Genomic DNA, 16,191 nt, shown 5'->3' on the forward strand with positions numbered 1-16,191 from the left:
ATTCCTGACACATTACATGCAGACAGTCCAGGTTCAAGTGAAGGTATTTGCACATACAGGTCTTCTTTCCCCAATCACCACAATACAATCCTTTCTTCCACCCTTCCTACCTTTTCTAATCCCTCTTTTACCCCTCCAGGTGAGTGTTACCTTCTTCCCAACTCCAACTCCCTGAGCCAAGTGGAGGGCACTCTGTTAACTCCAGGCCCAGGAGTATTTCCGCTGCCCAATAAATTGGTTCCAGGAAGTGGCCTTTGTATAATCACTATCATGTAGCTCCCCCTGGTGGCCTCCACTGAACTTGACAGAGCAGGGACCGCAGCTCTCATGCTGCTCTGCTGGTGTCCATAATGGGACTTGCTGGACGGGATGCTACCCATAACAGGCAGTAGTCCAATGTGTCCTTCCCGGTTCTTAAGTTCATAAGGGTGTCATTGATCAGTGGCTGTCAGGACGCCAACCCTGCTATATTCACTGTAACATCCTTCCATATTTGGGTCCTGGCACAAAAAGGAGATATTGCCATTTCCACTCTGGCCTTTCTTTATTAAGGCTTCCAGCCAGGTAAAGGAGCAGGGTCCACACCAGCTGGGAAACCTGTTTGTTTCTAAAAAGGAACAAACATTAAAAAAAAAAGAAAAGAAAACTTCTGGCTTTGCTGTCACAGTCACAGTGCATTATGCAGATATATTGCCAGCACCAGCAGCTTTTCTTGACATCCATTTGCTGAATAATTTGTTGCCTGAAAATACTCAATGTTAGTGTGTCAGAGAGAGGATGTGCAGAATTGTTCATAACGGCATTCAGTTTTGTTCTAATTCTCTTCTTTGCCCTTTCCTCCCGAGGGTCCAGAATGTCTCCCATAACTGATCCTGCCCTTTTAATTAGCTTGTTAATTTGATGGGCCTCTCTTGAAGTGATGATACCAGTTCAGCACACCACAGCATAGAAAATTGTGCTGGTCATCACATGCAGGCTGTGTTATTAAAAAGTGCTCTGTGTAAGGTCAGTTTTTCCTCTCCCCAATGATGCCAGATTAAGTTTCAACTTTCTGAAACTTTAAATTACATTAAATTGGAAATACATGGATGGGTTGGAAAATACCTGAACTCATGGGCATTTCTATAATTATACATGTTATGTAGAAATTAATGTTCTTTGCAATGTTCACTCTGTTTTTCTTGTTTTTTAAGAATCATATGCAACACAAGGTTGTTTTAAATCCATATCTATTACCGACCTGGCCTCACTTTTGGTGTTGTGCAGTTTACTTTGGTGTCTAAATATTACAATATTTTAAATTTCACTTCATATCCTCAAGCAACATTTGTAGTTCGTTTTATGAGCTACAAGTCAGATGTTTTTATAGACAATTAATGGCTGTAGATACAGTATTTAGTAGTCGTGTTGACATTTATCAGTAAGAGTCAATGTGACTGCACGGAATCCTAATGTGTGCTTTGTATTGAATACAAAGCATTTGGTGCCAAAACTCTATTTTTTAATAATATCCACATGTTTTATGTCTTAAAGCTGCCCAGGATGTACTGTATGTGTACGTTGCATGACATTTCTCTAGTTATTTTTCAACATAATGTTTTGTGCTTATGATTCACTTCTTTAATTTCATACTATATTTAAAATTGTTGCATAACTTGCTGGACAAGGGGAAGTGAATGTAGTAAGAACAGATTACATTGAATTGTTTCCTGGTAATAGTGAATTTAAATTCTAGTTCAGTAAGCATTTCTACAAGGGTATAAAATAAAAAAAAATAACAGTCTCAGAATCAACCCAATTTACTGTCATGGGGGCCACAGACTTTCCTGAAAGCATTTAGTGCAAATCAGGATTCAGCCCTAGAGTGAGTGCCAGTGCATGGTAGTACAAATGTATAGCTGTAACGAAATAGTTCAAAATGTAGGAAATTGCTGCTCTGGTTATTTTTCACTATACAAAAACAGTTTGACAGAAAGATGTAATAAATGTATTCCGACAATTATTTACAAATTTATTAAAATCAAACATCAAATTCCAGTTTTTATTTTGATACAACAGTGCCACCTAATGTTAACTTTCTTTTTGTAACTGCATTCATTTAAACCTTTGGAAAATCCAGTCTTTAAAAAATAATGATAAATAAAATGACACCTTTGTTTTCATTTGATGACAAAAATTAATTCAACTAATTTTACAGCAGACTACACAATAACCACATATTTACTACACAGTTAATTTAATCGCATATATTATAACTACAAACAAAACTTATATTAGCTATTTAGAAAAATAAACTCTAAAAATTTTTTAAATAAATATTAGTAACATGTAGATGACCTGTCTTTAGCAGCTATTATGTAAAAGAAAATAATAACAATCCAGTGTTTTTACAGTTCCAGTTTCAAAACAGCAGCAGTAGGTATACAAGTGGGCACAATCTCCTAATTTAGAATTGTGATATTGCAATACATGTTTGCTGTATGTATTTACAAGTGCGTGATATAATTATCCACAATGTATTTACTAAAAACACAATGACACTGCTGTATTATCTTTCAATGTACAAAAATGCCTATTGGCATGTAATAAGCCATTTCCACACTGCTTACTTCAGTTCACTTGTGAAAACTAATGACTACTTAAAGAACCTCTAAGCATCTCTAAATGGTCCAAAACAAATGAAAACATGAGAGATCAAATTGGGGAACATCTAGCAAATGTTTACAAGATACCAGAACCCCTTCTGATAATTGTGCTTGTCAGTTACTCACAGTTTCTAGCCCTGCTTGGCCTCAAATGCATTTCAAATCCTGGAAACAGTGAGTGGCCATATTGATCTACTATTTGCAAAAGACATCAGGGACAGATACATTAACAGTGTGCAGGTGGTTAAAACTATTAGAAAAATAAGAACCATTGAGGATACTTTTTCACCTTACACTTGCATATACTGTATAGTATACAGTATAATCATTTACATGAAGAGCACATTTCATCATAATTAAAATATATTAGTATTTTATGTATACAACTTGCTGTATTCCAGTACTGGTAAAAGTTCAGCTTGTTTTTATTTTAATACAGTCCAAAAATTCAACTGTATTAAAATCAGTAGGTTAAATGAGAGTGAGTAACAGTCTTCAAAAATGACATTTTCTTTGTAGTGATTTGTAAAAAAAAAAAAAAACATATTCTTGCTAGTTCACATTATAATTGCTACATATCTTAAAAGCTCTTTTCTTCTTTCCTGCAACTCTTTACGACTGTGCCTTCAAAATTCTTTCAGTGGTATCTTATGAATTGGATGCTCCACAGGATTTTCCCGCTTGTAAGTTACTGTTTTTTCATTCACAGCAGGTATGCGTGATATGTCCTATTATTGTAAATAAGAATAAAATTGTGATAAGATGTTGTATTTCAAAATTAACAACACTTAACATATATGTAGGCATTCAGAAATACTTACTTCCTTGGATGTCAAAATATGGACAACAGCTGGAGAATTATTTTTTAAATTATTCTCTCGCATTATAATACATCTCAGGATGACTATAAAAATGAATCCAAAGAGTAGCGTCACAAGGAAAACCACAATAAATGTAGGAAAGTAACGTTGTTCAGATAAACACTCTGTAAAATATAAAAGAAAATCTTTGTTTGTAGTTACTATTAGTCTGTTTTTCCTGGAGTGCTTTCTTTTATACTTACTGTATCTCAAAAATGAAAAAAATCACTTATGAGCTCCATATAATGTGTGCTTCACCTAAAACAGCTATTAGTAGTTTAAAATTCTAATATTGTTGAAAACTGTTTACAAATTAAAATGTATTCAAAAGCAGCATAAACAGGCCACTAATTAAGAAAAGGGTTAGAATAAAAACCTGAAGCCACTGGGGACCTCCAGGACTGGAGTTGGGGACCCCTGCACTAGACAGAATGCTAACTTGGAAGTACATTGAGTAGAGTTAGGAAGAGAGTGAGTGACAGGCAATCAACTACTGGTACAGGACAGAATGGCCAGAGCTAGGGAGATAAAAATTAAACTGTGCCACTGAAAATGATAACCCAATTCAGGGTGTGGGCAAGTAGACATGCCAACCTGTAGATACTGAAGGACACTGGACCTGTCTTAGGAAAACTTTGAATGGCATTTGGTGTTTGTTGTAACCCTTTTATTCTGGTTTTTAATTTGTGCTTTTAAATTCTTCTTAAACTTATCTGTGAATACAGCCTTTATGTTGTTGTTTTTACATTTTTGGCATAATACTGGGCTAAAGGGACACTATAAAAGTGTTGTTATTATTTATGATAGATAGATAGATAGATAGATAGATAGATAGATAGATAGATAGATAGATAGATAGATAGATAGATAGATAGATAGATAATGAGGAACCAAACCAGGAAGAGAAGCAGTCCATTGCATACCACATTTATGCACACTTTTCATAGTAATCTTCATTGGGCCAGTTTAGAGCCTTATTATCCTAATATGTTTTAATGTGATTAACTTTGTGAACATATAAATTCTATAAGACAATAGGAGCATGGAGCTTTGTGCTAGCATTGCTAATAATTGCACCACCATGGGGTTGTACTTATTATTAATGACATGTAAAACTATTACATTTCTTGATCTATGGGTTGCAAGATGCATAGTATTAAACCATTATTGTATATTGTAAGTATTTCATTTCAGACATTTAGGGCATCACAGGTAATGCTGCTTCCATACTGTTCTCACGTTCTGGGTTTGAATAATGCGTCCAACTGTTGTTCACTTGAACTCTGCACAATCCTTTTCCTCTAGGTGCTTTGACCTTCTCCAACATCCAAGAAACATGTATATTAGGTGAACTTTTGGTTATAAATTGGCCCTGTGTGAGTTTAGATATGTATGTGGATAGGCCTTATATTGGTTTGGTGCCCTTTCCAGGGCCATTTTCTGCCATGGTTCAGGTGCTGCCAGGGTTATCTGGGCTCCAGTCCCTGCCATGGCTCTGTATTGAACTAAGCAGGTTTTATACTGTTATGTACTTTAATCTGTGAAAGTTTTTTTCTGATACAGGAATAATTTGGTATGTTGGAAAAAGAATATGAACAGGAAAAAGAGGATGTTTCAAATATAGTAAGGGTGCTTGGTAAAAGCATCAGTTGCAACTACAAAGCTTGGCAAATTTTAGTAATATGTAAAAGCTTTTATAAATCTGGATTAAACGGATCACACAACCTTCCTATGTTTCTGTCTCTCAACAGTGCAATAAGTCTTGCTTTTTTACTCAAAAATGTTAGCAGTTTAGCTATTAATGTCTGCAGTGTGTGACACCACTGTATTTTGAAAATGTTTAATATTGCAATAGCCATTTTATGGTGTCTTTTTTGGGATGGTTGTTTTTCAAGACATGTAGGACTACTGAAAACACTACAAGTGTACAACTTATGAATTCTACATATTTTGAAAAATAAAACAAACCATCAAAACATTTAAAATGAACTAACTTGAACGATTCAGGTTCATGTGTTCTATTGACAAGTGAAAAAGAATCATTACAGTGATCCCTCTCTATATCGCGCTTCGACTTTCAACATTTTAAATGTAAACATATCTAAATATATATCATGGATTTTTCGCTGGTTCGCGGATTTCTGCGGACAATGGGTCTTTTAATTTATGGTACATGCTTCCTCAGTTTGTTTGCCCAGTTGATTTCATACAAGGGACGCTATTGGCGGATGGCTTAGAAGCTACCCAATCAGAGCATGTATTACATATTAACTAAAACTCCTCAATGATATACGATATGCTTCCCGCGCGGTGCTTGATTGTTTGCTTTTCTCTGTCTCTCTCACTCTCTCTGCGCCTGACGGAGGAGGTGTGAGCAGAGGGGCTTTTTGCGCAGAGGCTGTTTGCCTAGAGGATACGGACGCTCCTCTAAAAAATGCTGCTTTATCGCGGTGCTTCGGCATACTTAAAAGCACAAAAGCACGTATTGATTTTTTGACTGTTTGCTTTTCTTAGCGAGCGCTCTCTCTCTCTGAAATTCTCTGTTCCTCACGTGCACTCCTTTGAAAAGAAGATATACTGTATTTGCATTCTTTTAATTGTGAGAACTGTCATCTCTGTCTTGTCATGGAGCACAGTTTAAACTTTTGACTAAAGGGTGTTATTATTTCATGTCTAGAGGGCTCTAATAATGTTAACAGTGTGGTAGAGTTTATAAGGGCTTAAAATATATAAAAATAACCATACAAACATATGGTTTCTACTTCACGGAATTTCATCTATCGCGGGGGGTTATGGAACGCAACCCCCGCGATCGAGGAGGGATTACTGTACATTGTTTACCCTGACTTTCTAGTGGTCAGAATCACTGAGGCCCACAGTCTAACCAGAAAGGAATAAGCACCATCCTAGAACCAGTGTGAAAATGAATTTGAATCTACTGAAGATCACTCTCACACACTAACTCACACAACTCAAGCTGAACCAATTTCTAGATGCCAGTTATTGTCTTTAGACGTAACAAAAAAACAGGATCATTTCAGTAAATACACAATCGAATATAAAACACACAGTAAAGCAGAATTTATTTTGGTATTTAAAATAATATTACATTGTGGTGGCACGGTGATGTATTGTTTAGTGCTTTGTCTCACAGAAGTCATATGTATTTTTTTTTTGTCCAAGTGGTTTCTCTCCTGCTTCTTTGGTTTCTCCTCAAATACCAAAGACATGCTAGTTCAGTTTATTATTGATAACTACCAGCAAACTGTGAGCGAGGGTGAGTTGGATATGCTCTGCTATGGACTGGCTACCCATCCAATGTTGGTTCCTACATAAGTGGCATTAGCTCTGGTTCCTATATGACTCAGTAAATAGGCTCAGAAAATGAATTAATAAAAATCACATTAACCATTAGGTCTTGGACTACCTCTTACACAACATCTCAATATTTGTTCATTTTCATACAGCTCACTGAAAGACAGCCTGTAGGCATTCAATGGACTCAGCTTACCAGGGTGTTTGTAGATATGCAATTGCCTGATACCAAATTGGGCTTCCATATGAAATTTGTAGTGGCAGTTCCCTTCTGTTGGATAAAGGCAATATGCTGAGGTTTTGCTTTCACTCCTCGATGCTGGTAAAAATAAAAAAATGAAGTATCTGTAAAATTTAGGAATATTTATTTCAAAAGAATGAAAATGTACTATTTAAAATGTTAATACAAAGCAATCATTTACCATTTAGGTTTGGAAAAGAGGAAGAAAATGCAAATATATCATTATTGTATCATTGTAGACAAATAATTAGGCAGCAAAAAAATCCTTACCGGAGTGATGACTGACATAGTGTACCAAAGGGGAGCATGTTGTGTTACAGTGTGTAGTTTTATTATCTGAAAATTCATTTGACAAGTGGCACTGTACGCACTGCCTAAGAACAAAAACAGAAGAGATCTACTTCAGACTCATAGACACAGTATTACATTTAACACTCCTAAAATAGTAGGGAAATAACATGGTACTGATATGCAGAACCGAGTGCAGCTTATTATTTACATTATCAATAACTCACTTAAAATCATTTGGATACTGAGAGGAGCGCACTTTTCATTTTTCAAGATGATATGTTGTATCTGACTGTGTGTCAGGATGCCTCTATAGGTGATTTGTTAAATTTAATGATAAACTGTTTAGTCAATTCAGTTTATAATGAAAATTCATTATTTTTTATGAACCTTGTCACTTTTATGGGGTGATAATTCTTGATGAACATAAACATCTCTGGCAATGCTCTCATCCACCTAATTGATTAAAAGAGTGGGAACTGAATGATTAACTGAGATGATCGCCTCAACTGAGCAATTGTTAAACACATCATTTAAAACAGAGATTCCATCAACCTCCAGTGAAAAATGAGTCCCAAATTACATAAGTCACAAAACAATTCCAGCCTCTAATAATGTCAACCTCTACTGAATATTAGGATAGCATCTTATTGTCTCTCTTCTTAAAAATCATACTGTATTTCCACTAAATTGCCAGAAGTATGTGGACATCCCTCCAAATTACTGAGTTCAGGTGTCTTCACTGCACCCATTGTTAACAGGTGCATAAAATCAAGAATATAGCAATGCAATCTCCATTGACAAACATGGCAGTAGAGCTTAGTAACTTAAACGTGGCACTGTCATGTGTTATTCTGAAGTACAAGAATCTAGGAGAAACAATAGCTCGGCCACAAAGTAGTAGATCATGGAAAGTCACTGAGTATGGCTGCCGAGTGCTGAAGCATAAAAATCTACTATCTTCTGTTGCATCACTCAAAACAGATTTCCAAACTGATTTTGGAAGCAGCATCAGCACACGAACTGTGCATCTGGAGCTTCATGAAATGGTTTTCCATGGCCAATCAACTGCACTCATACCTAAGATCACTATGCACAATGGCAGTAATTGACTAGAGTGGTGCAAAGCCATACATATCTATAGGCTAGGCCTCTTGGTTACAGAGAAGTGTACTGTAATTACTAAAGCATACAAAGACATGTTACAAAAAATTATACACTTTCAACTTTATAGCAGCCAGTTTTGGAAGGCCTTTTTCCACTTTTCCACTTTTTGAAAGTGCCACTGTTTGCAAAGCCAGGTGCCTGAAGACATGGTTTGACAAATTTGGTGTGGACAAACTTGAGTGGCCTGCAGAAAACTGTGGCCATAATCCTCCTGAACACTTTTGAGACAGATTGGAAAGCTGATTGCTAGTCAGAACTTCTCATCCAACATTGGTAACTGACCTTACAAATGTTCTTTAGGCTTTAGGAGTCCCACATACACATTCCAAAATCTTTTTTAATGAATCCTATTGAATTAATTCTTGTTAAAGAGCGGAAACTGTTATAGCTGTGGAAGAGTGGACAACCCTATATTAATGTCCATAGTTTTGGAATAGGGTGTCTATCAAGCTCAAATATATGTGATAGCCAGATGATGTCAATAAACCTTTGGCCATATAATGTATAAAAAGTTGCTTTTATGTCTTACTTGAATTTCATTGATCTTTTATATATATGTTAATACAGTTATTTGTGCTGTTGTGTCATAGGTCCTGGGGACTTGATTTAAACCTAAGGAGTGCCATACTCTTTGAAGAATATACACACATTTGCCTGTTTCCACTTAACTATTTCTCTAGGAACTCGAGTATTCCACTTATACTTCAAAGATCAATTTAGGCTAATTGACATCTTTAGACTGTTCTTTTGCAGGTGTGTCTATGAGTATGTACCATGATCAAACGGAGACTGGTACAGGGCTCCACAACTATGAATTAAATGGATTTGCCAAACTGACAGAAACTTGGTTTTATATCCAGAAGGATTACCATTGTCACCATATTAATATCTTTAAAATGGAAAAGTAAGCTTACAAGTCTTGCAAATAATTCAAGAACCAACTCCAGATCAAATGCCAGCCTAGATAGCAGTGCAAGTTTGGGTTGCCACTGAAACTAATAGCATGTCTTTTTGAATAGTTTTAGGAAAAAAGAATGGAAAGGAATTCCATACAAACTCACAGAAGGCACTATACCCAATATGTCAATATCTTGTAAATTTTGATATCTTTGACACTATTCTTTTTCCCAGGGTGCCACTGCCTCTGCCTTCCTATATTTATGTAATTTATACTTTCCAAGGTTCCACAAGCATTAAAGTATAACAAAGTTATGAGAGATAAATGCTAAACTAAGTGACTTTTAGTATGTTGTGTTTTGTAAATCAATAAATAATGAAAAGATGCACTTATTTGAATACCAGTTTAATTTGCATTGTTATTCCAAGGCCACAATGAAAATATTTGTTTTACTTGTGATAACAGAATTAAATATATTTCTGTTCTTACGTTGTTGTGAGTTTTATAAGTCATTTACTTTATTTTACCAGAAAATATGTGCCTACTCGCTATAAGGGAAAGCTGGTATCTTTGAGGTAATGAAAGTATACATTTATGCATTATGTGAGCATGGACGTTTGTCACAAATTAAACTGTTACTTGGGCTATGGAGAGTCTGCCCTATTGTTATACAAGTTTGTTTCAAAAAAGTACCACATGTAGCAATATTACGTTAGACTGGGCTGACACCTTAATCCATGGCAATGTATCAGGATATGTTACAACCTTTTATTGATTTTTGTTTTTCTTTAATTGGTGTACATGCTCAGGATCACGCAGTGAGGCAGAATCTGGTCCAAACACACTGACACCTTGTTAAAAAAGGCACAACAACGTCTTTACCACCTGACAGAAATATTTTTGCATGGTTTGGGAATAGCACGCAGCAGAACCTCTAGGATCTACAGAGAGTGGTGCAGTTAGCTGAACGCATCACTGGCTGTGCATTCCCTAACTCCGAGGACATCTATACCAAGCAATGTTGGACCAGCCCAAAAAAAACTAATCATGTTACAGCCATCCCAATAACAGCCTCTTTTTATCTATTGTGGTCAGGTAAACACTACTGCTGCCTAAAGTCCGGTTCAGAGAGACTGAGGAGGAGCATTTTTCCACAGTCCTTACATGACTTTAATGAGGAAAGTGTCTAGAAATACATGATGCGTTATTGATAACTTAGATACATTAAGTTATTTAAGTTAATGAAGTTATTTATTTAGTCATTATTTATCACAAATTTTAAATTCTTTTAATGATTTTGGATATTTAAAAAGTCATGTATTATTTGTTATTTTCCTTGTATATTCTTCTAAAAGGCACATTCATTGGATTGAGCAACTAAGCATTTCGCTTCATAAGGTGCTGTATGTGTAATTTGTATTTGATTTAATTTGAAGCAGGAAACAAACTAGCAACCTTGGAGATTAATGGCAGGTGCCTTAGCCACTACATGTGTGTGTTTGCTAATATCAAATGATTTCTGATTTTGTCTTTGGCTTATCTGCTTATCTTTATTCAGCAATTTAGCAAAGATTCAGAAAAAACATGGTTTCTTCATAAAACACACACAAACATTAATATCAGAGTTGTGAATACCATTAGGCTACATTATGTCAGCCAGTATACATAAGACCACACAGTTTCCAAAAATTCCAAACCTCTGTAAACTGAGCTTAGAGTGCAAAATACACCTACTATTAATTTTACAAAGAAAATGTCTGCAAAAACTTTTTCACTCATTTGGCTTTATGAATGTTAGCATTCATAAACTACTATATTAATTACCAGTTTGTTTCACAAGCACTGTCACATGTAGGACAAATCTGACAAAGATGGCCAGAACTTCTTGAATCATCACACTGGCATTTCCCACAGATACATTTTCCTCTGCCACTGCAAATCTCCCCTTGTGAAGTCAAGCATGATTCCTGAGAAGCAGTACAATTACAGTTTTCACCTTCCCATCCAGTATTGCATTTGCATTCACCCAATACACATTGTCCATGACCTGTTAAAAACAAAATGAAAGTAATACACATGATTGTAAGAAAAACAGTACTATACAAATATTCACCCATATTCTGAAACTGATTGTTTCACATCCATGTATATGGACAAATTCAGAATCTTTAATCATCCTAATGCACATGTCTTTGAGATAAGGGAGGAAAGCAGAAAGCCTGAAGAAAATCCATAAAGACATGAAAAGAACATGCAAAAGTTACATGATGATGAAGGGGATGTCATGGGCGGTGGGGGGTGGAGCCCAACCGGGACGCCCGAGGGAACCGGAGGAGGGCTGGTGCCTCCTCCCGACCACATGGGGGCAACCGCCTTGGTTTTGTTGGTGGCCTCAGGTAAGGGGCTTGGAAGCCCAACCCTGTAGAGGCCCGTGACCACCCCCAGGCGGTGCCCCGGTGCCTGAAGAAACCTGGAACCCAGCACTTCCGCCATACCAGGAAGTGCTGGGGGGAAGAGGAGCAGGAACACCCGGAGGACTTCCGGCTACACAGTTGGTGCTTCCGCCACATGGGGGTGTGTCAGCGGAAGCTCCTCAGAAAGCACCTGGAGCCCATCCGGGCGTACATAAAAGGGGCCGTCTCCCTCCAGTCGACAGCAAGAGTCGGGTGGAAGTGGACGGAGCTCGGAGGAGAGGAGTGGAGGTGGTCTGAGGACTGAGCAAGGCATTGTCGTGTGGCCAGGACTTGAAGGGGTGATTGGTGCTGTGGCACTGGGTTAGTGCACTTATTTGTAAATAAGTAGTGTAAATAAACACGTGTGTGGTGAAACATGTCTACCTGTCTGTGTCCGGGCTGTACCCCACAGGGGCTAGGACTCAAACTCAGATTTAGGGCTGTAACAACTAATTGTCATAATCGCTAATGCTTGACCAATAACAACTTTTATAACAGATGATGGTCATCGATTAGTTGATTACATCATTTGACTGAGTATGTTGTGGCATGCCAATGCATCATTACTTATTCAAATTCTGAACTTATTTGGAATAAGGAAAGCATGTGACAGTAAAGACTTTCAGGGTTTAGGAACACTTTACTCTGAACGCAGAAAAAAAAGGTTGAGAGTTGCAAAATGAGAAGGTCTGACCTTGTAAGACATGAGAGCGCTGGTATAGGCTCTGTGAAGGAGGAAGACTCACTGTCATCTCAGTAAGTTGAATGTTACTTCATCAATATGTGATACAAATATCTGTATATGGAAGTAATGTTTGCTGGGCTAGGTAAAATGACATGACTTTCAGTTTGAAGTGAAGAATAACGTTCAGCCCTTTATAATGAGAATTTCATGATGGGTGACTTCAAAATATCTGCCATTAACCTCTAGTAGTCACTCTAGTAAATTATGGTGCTGCATTACATGCTTGCAAATACATTTAACATTAGCGTGCTTGTTTACAAAAAATGGATGCTAATAACAAAAGCCCCTGTTCAATAAGAAAAATATTTTTTATCAGTCTCCTGTACAAAGAAAACTGAAGACTCCAGCATTGTACAGATATAAAACAAAGCAGTGAGTTCAGCAGTGAATCCCACTGCTCATTGAATGTGACTGAAAGACGCAACTCAAATTCCAACTCAAAAGGTGGGAACGGGGTTAAAAAGCAAAGGTCCAGACTAGTTGGTTATCGGACTTCAACTGGCTTTTACATCATGTGATGATGTGCAACTCCTGCTGCTGCAAACCTAGTTTCTCTGGTAAAACCTATTTTGTGGGAGGATAACACAGTTTCAGACTTGTAAATCTAACAACACACTCCAAACAGCATAGACACACCAAAGAATAAGTGGTGGTAAAAGATTTCTAGACACAAAAAAAGAAACATGATGATGCATAAGGATATGAACTTTCAGGTAAAAAAACCTGACATATTACATAACAAAGAAAGAACCAAGTTTCATGCAAATTAAACCATATTTTTTGATGCAAAAGCAAAATGGTGTGGACATTTTCCCAACATATGACAACAAGGTTCATTGTGCTAAAGTCATTTCAAAGAAAAAAAAAGAAACTAGTAAAGGCATGATGGTTCAACAAACTCTTCTGTGGTGGAATATTGTGATGGTCAGATATTTAGTTGATGCTGTGCCGGTAATCTGTCTCTTCCACAGAAAAGAAAAGAAATAAAAAGTATAACTTACATCATGTTTCATTTTAAAGTGTTGGCTTATTATTATTCTGAATACATAAGCCACAGAATTTATTCAAAAACATTTTTACAGAAATTGTCTATGTGTGTGTGTGTTCCTTGCACTTCCAGAGTCAGAAGTGCTACTGTTTTATTTTTATTTATTACTGTTTATTTTCAATTTATTGTTATACAAATCTTTTTAAAAAAAAATAAATTATGTTTAAAATATCTACAGGTAGTTCAGGTAATTATAACTAGTTACTTTTATTCTATGTTATAGTATTCCCTAATTTTAATTCTTATTTATTTTGTCTTTTTTCTCTTTCTTCATCATGTAAAGCAGCATTTCTCAACCTTTAAGTATTTGCGACCCGAGTTTTCATAACAGTTTTAATCGCGCCCCCCTAACGTTCATTTGAAAAGAGCCCACTAATACCAATTTGTTCTTTTTTAATTAATGATATATATCATAGATGCATATTTTATTATATCTACTTAACTTTTTTAATGCATTTATCTAACTCTATTTTTCTAGTATCAGAATGTAGTTCAAGTTAATTTTTTTTGGTTTCAAAAGAAGTATTTTTTATGTTTTTGATTCTTGTTTTCTTTATTCACATCTTCGCGCCCCCCTTTTTGTTACTTCGCACCCTCCTAGGGTGCCCGCCAAACAGTTTGAGAACAACTGATGTAAAGCCTTTTAACCTACATTGTTTGTATGAAAATGTGCTATATAAATAAATGTTGTTGTTAATGTTGCTGAACATTTTATATAAGCCTTTTTTCTGGTTCTTTTAATTTCAAATAAAAATAATACATATTTTTTTACAATCCAACTAATCCAGTTATTTGATAAAATAATCGCCAGATTAGTCGATTAGCAAAACAATTATTAGTTGCAGCCTTATTCAGATTCCTGAGTTTGTGAGGTAGCATTCTGCCACTGCACTAGCAACTTTATAAAAAATGCACAGAAATGTTCAGTTTCTGTCGCATTACTATAGATATTACATGAGCAGATTAAAATGAAAGTTGGGAGTATCTTACTAAGATTTAATCCATTTACAGCCTCTACAAGTAGTAGTGGTTGGGTGATATACTGGTTGATATGATATACTGGATAAAAATCTTCTACTTGTATGGATTTTCAGAAAACTATTCTACTGACATGGCTAAAAATAAAACACTAAAGTCCGTGTTCAGTCCCACAGAGCAAACTGATTAGTCAGTTTTTCTTTGGTGACACAGCAAAAGAGGAAAAATGCGAGCATGCAGCACACGAGAAGAGAGTCACCTTCAAAGATGGTAAGTAGAAAACTGGACAGGAGGCAAGAAAGAGGCCTCAAAAATAATGAGTCTGAGCAGCAGGCTTTACAGGAACGTGCTCGACAAAAGAAGCACTGGTGAAAACACATTAGGTGTTAAGAGGCACACTGTGAGAGTCGCCTTCAAAGATGGATAGTATAAAACCTCAAAACTAATCTTAGCAGCAGGCTTTACGGGAATGCACTATAGAGAAGGAGCACCAGCGAAAATACGTTAGTAAAGATGTAAGAGGAATACTGACAGAGTCTCCTTCAAAAACAGAAAATTTAAAAGCAAACAAAAGGCGAGAAATGCATCTTTAAAATAATAACAGTCTTAGAAGCAGGCTTTATGGGAACACACTTATAAGCAGTAGTTCATTTTAGGGTAAGTATAAATAAAGTTTATTGATTTATTTAAAAAAAGAAAAAGCAATTAGGGAGGGGAGGTGTAAAAGTGAAGAGAAGTGTTTGGTGTAGCTCGGAATTGTTTGTTTACTGTTATGTTATTAACATAATTGGCAAATAGTCCACAAGCTGGGATGACTATTTCTGTGTGCTTTCCTACATATTGAGGACTCCTCTGCTATGCTAATGAGGTCACTTAAGAACCAAGAAGAACCAACACAGGATTCTAGTAAGGTGAAAATAGCGGACTCCATTCACCCACTCTTATACTGTAGCATCGCATCCAGAATATACAGCTTTTACACACTCAAGAGAGGGAGCAGCAGTGAAGAGATATTCAGATATGCAAATTTAGAAGAAAGACACTGAAGGTACATGTATTGCAAGAGACAGCAAATATTTTAAATTATTCAATTACCTGTCTTTTTGTCAGGCACCATGGTGAGTTTAAACACAAAACATACAATGTGCAAGTGAAAAGAAACACAAAATATGACTTTGTGTTGTTTTAGCATTGGCTCCAGCAGACCCCTGTGACCCTGTAGTTAGGATATAGCGGGTTGGATAATGAATGGATGGATAGCATCTTTAATGTATGCTTGCAAATAATGTATGGATTTGTACATGAACTGAGTAATAAGTGATCCAATCACTTTAAGAGAAATACCCAGAGTTCTGTTGTGAGTCACTGCAAATAGGAAGAGGGGACAGGAAGAAGCTGTGTCTTGTGCTATGTGTTATGAATGGAGCTTTGTTTTATTTTTTTCTGGGCTTTTTTGAGCTATAAAAATCATTTATGTGTCATTTCTGGGATTTTTGTACTCAGTGAATCCAATTTTGTGACAATTTTCTTGACTGAAGCCTTTAGATTTTAGA

General features: G+C 36.3%; 1 protein-coding gene across 2 annotated transcripts in view; it reads right to left on the bottom strand.

Annotated features, from left to right (window-relative positions):
* Positions 1-2,365: 2,365 nt before the first annotated feature.
* itgb8 (integrin, beta 8) overlaps positions 2,366-16,191 on the bottom strand; it is a 60,591-nt gene continuing 46,765 nt past the window's right edge. Inside the window, exons 11-15 of one of the 2 annotated variants that reach the window (XM_039736690.1) lie at positions 11,239-11,461; positions 7,332-7,435; positions 7,017-7,139; positions 3,467-3,630; positions 2,366-3,373 (exon numbers count right to left, since the gene is read on the bottom strand). In XM_039736690.1, the coding sequence (XP_039592624.1) occupies positions 3,272-3,373; positions 3,467-3,630; positions 7,017-7,139; positions 7,332-7,435; positions 11,239-11,461 (716 nt within the window). In that variant the 3' untranslated portion in view covers positions 2,366-3,271. Of the gene's footprint in view, positions 3,374-3,466; positions 3,631-7,016; positions 7,166-7,331; positions 7,436-11,238; positions 11,462-16,191 lie in introns of those variants that run through there. The other variant, XM_039736691.1, reaches the window with a different exon arrangement.

This window comes from Polypterus senegalus, chromosome 15 (genome assembly GCF_016835505.1).
Source record: "Polypterus senegalus isolate Bchr_013 chromosome 15, ASM1683550v1, whole genome shotgun sequence".
In the NCBI taxonomy this organism is placed as follows: Eukaryota; Metazoa; Chordata; class Cladistia; order Polypteriformes; family Polypteridae; genus Polypterus; species Polypterus senegalus.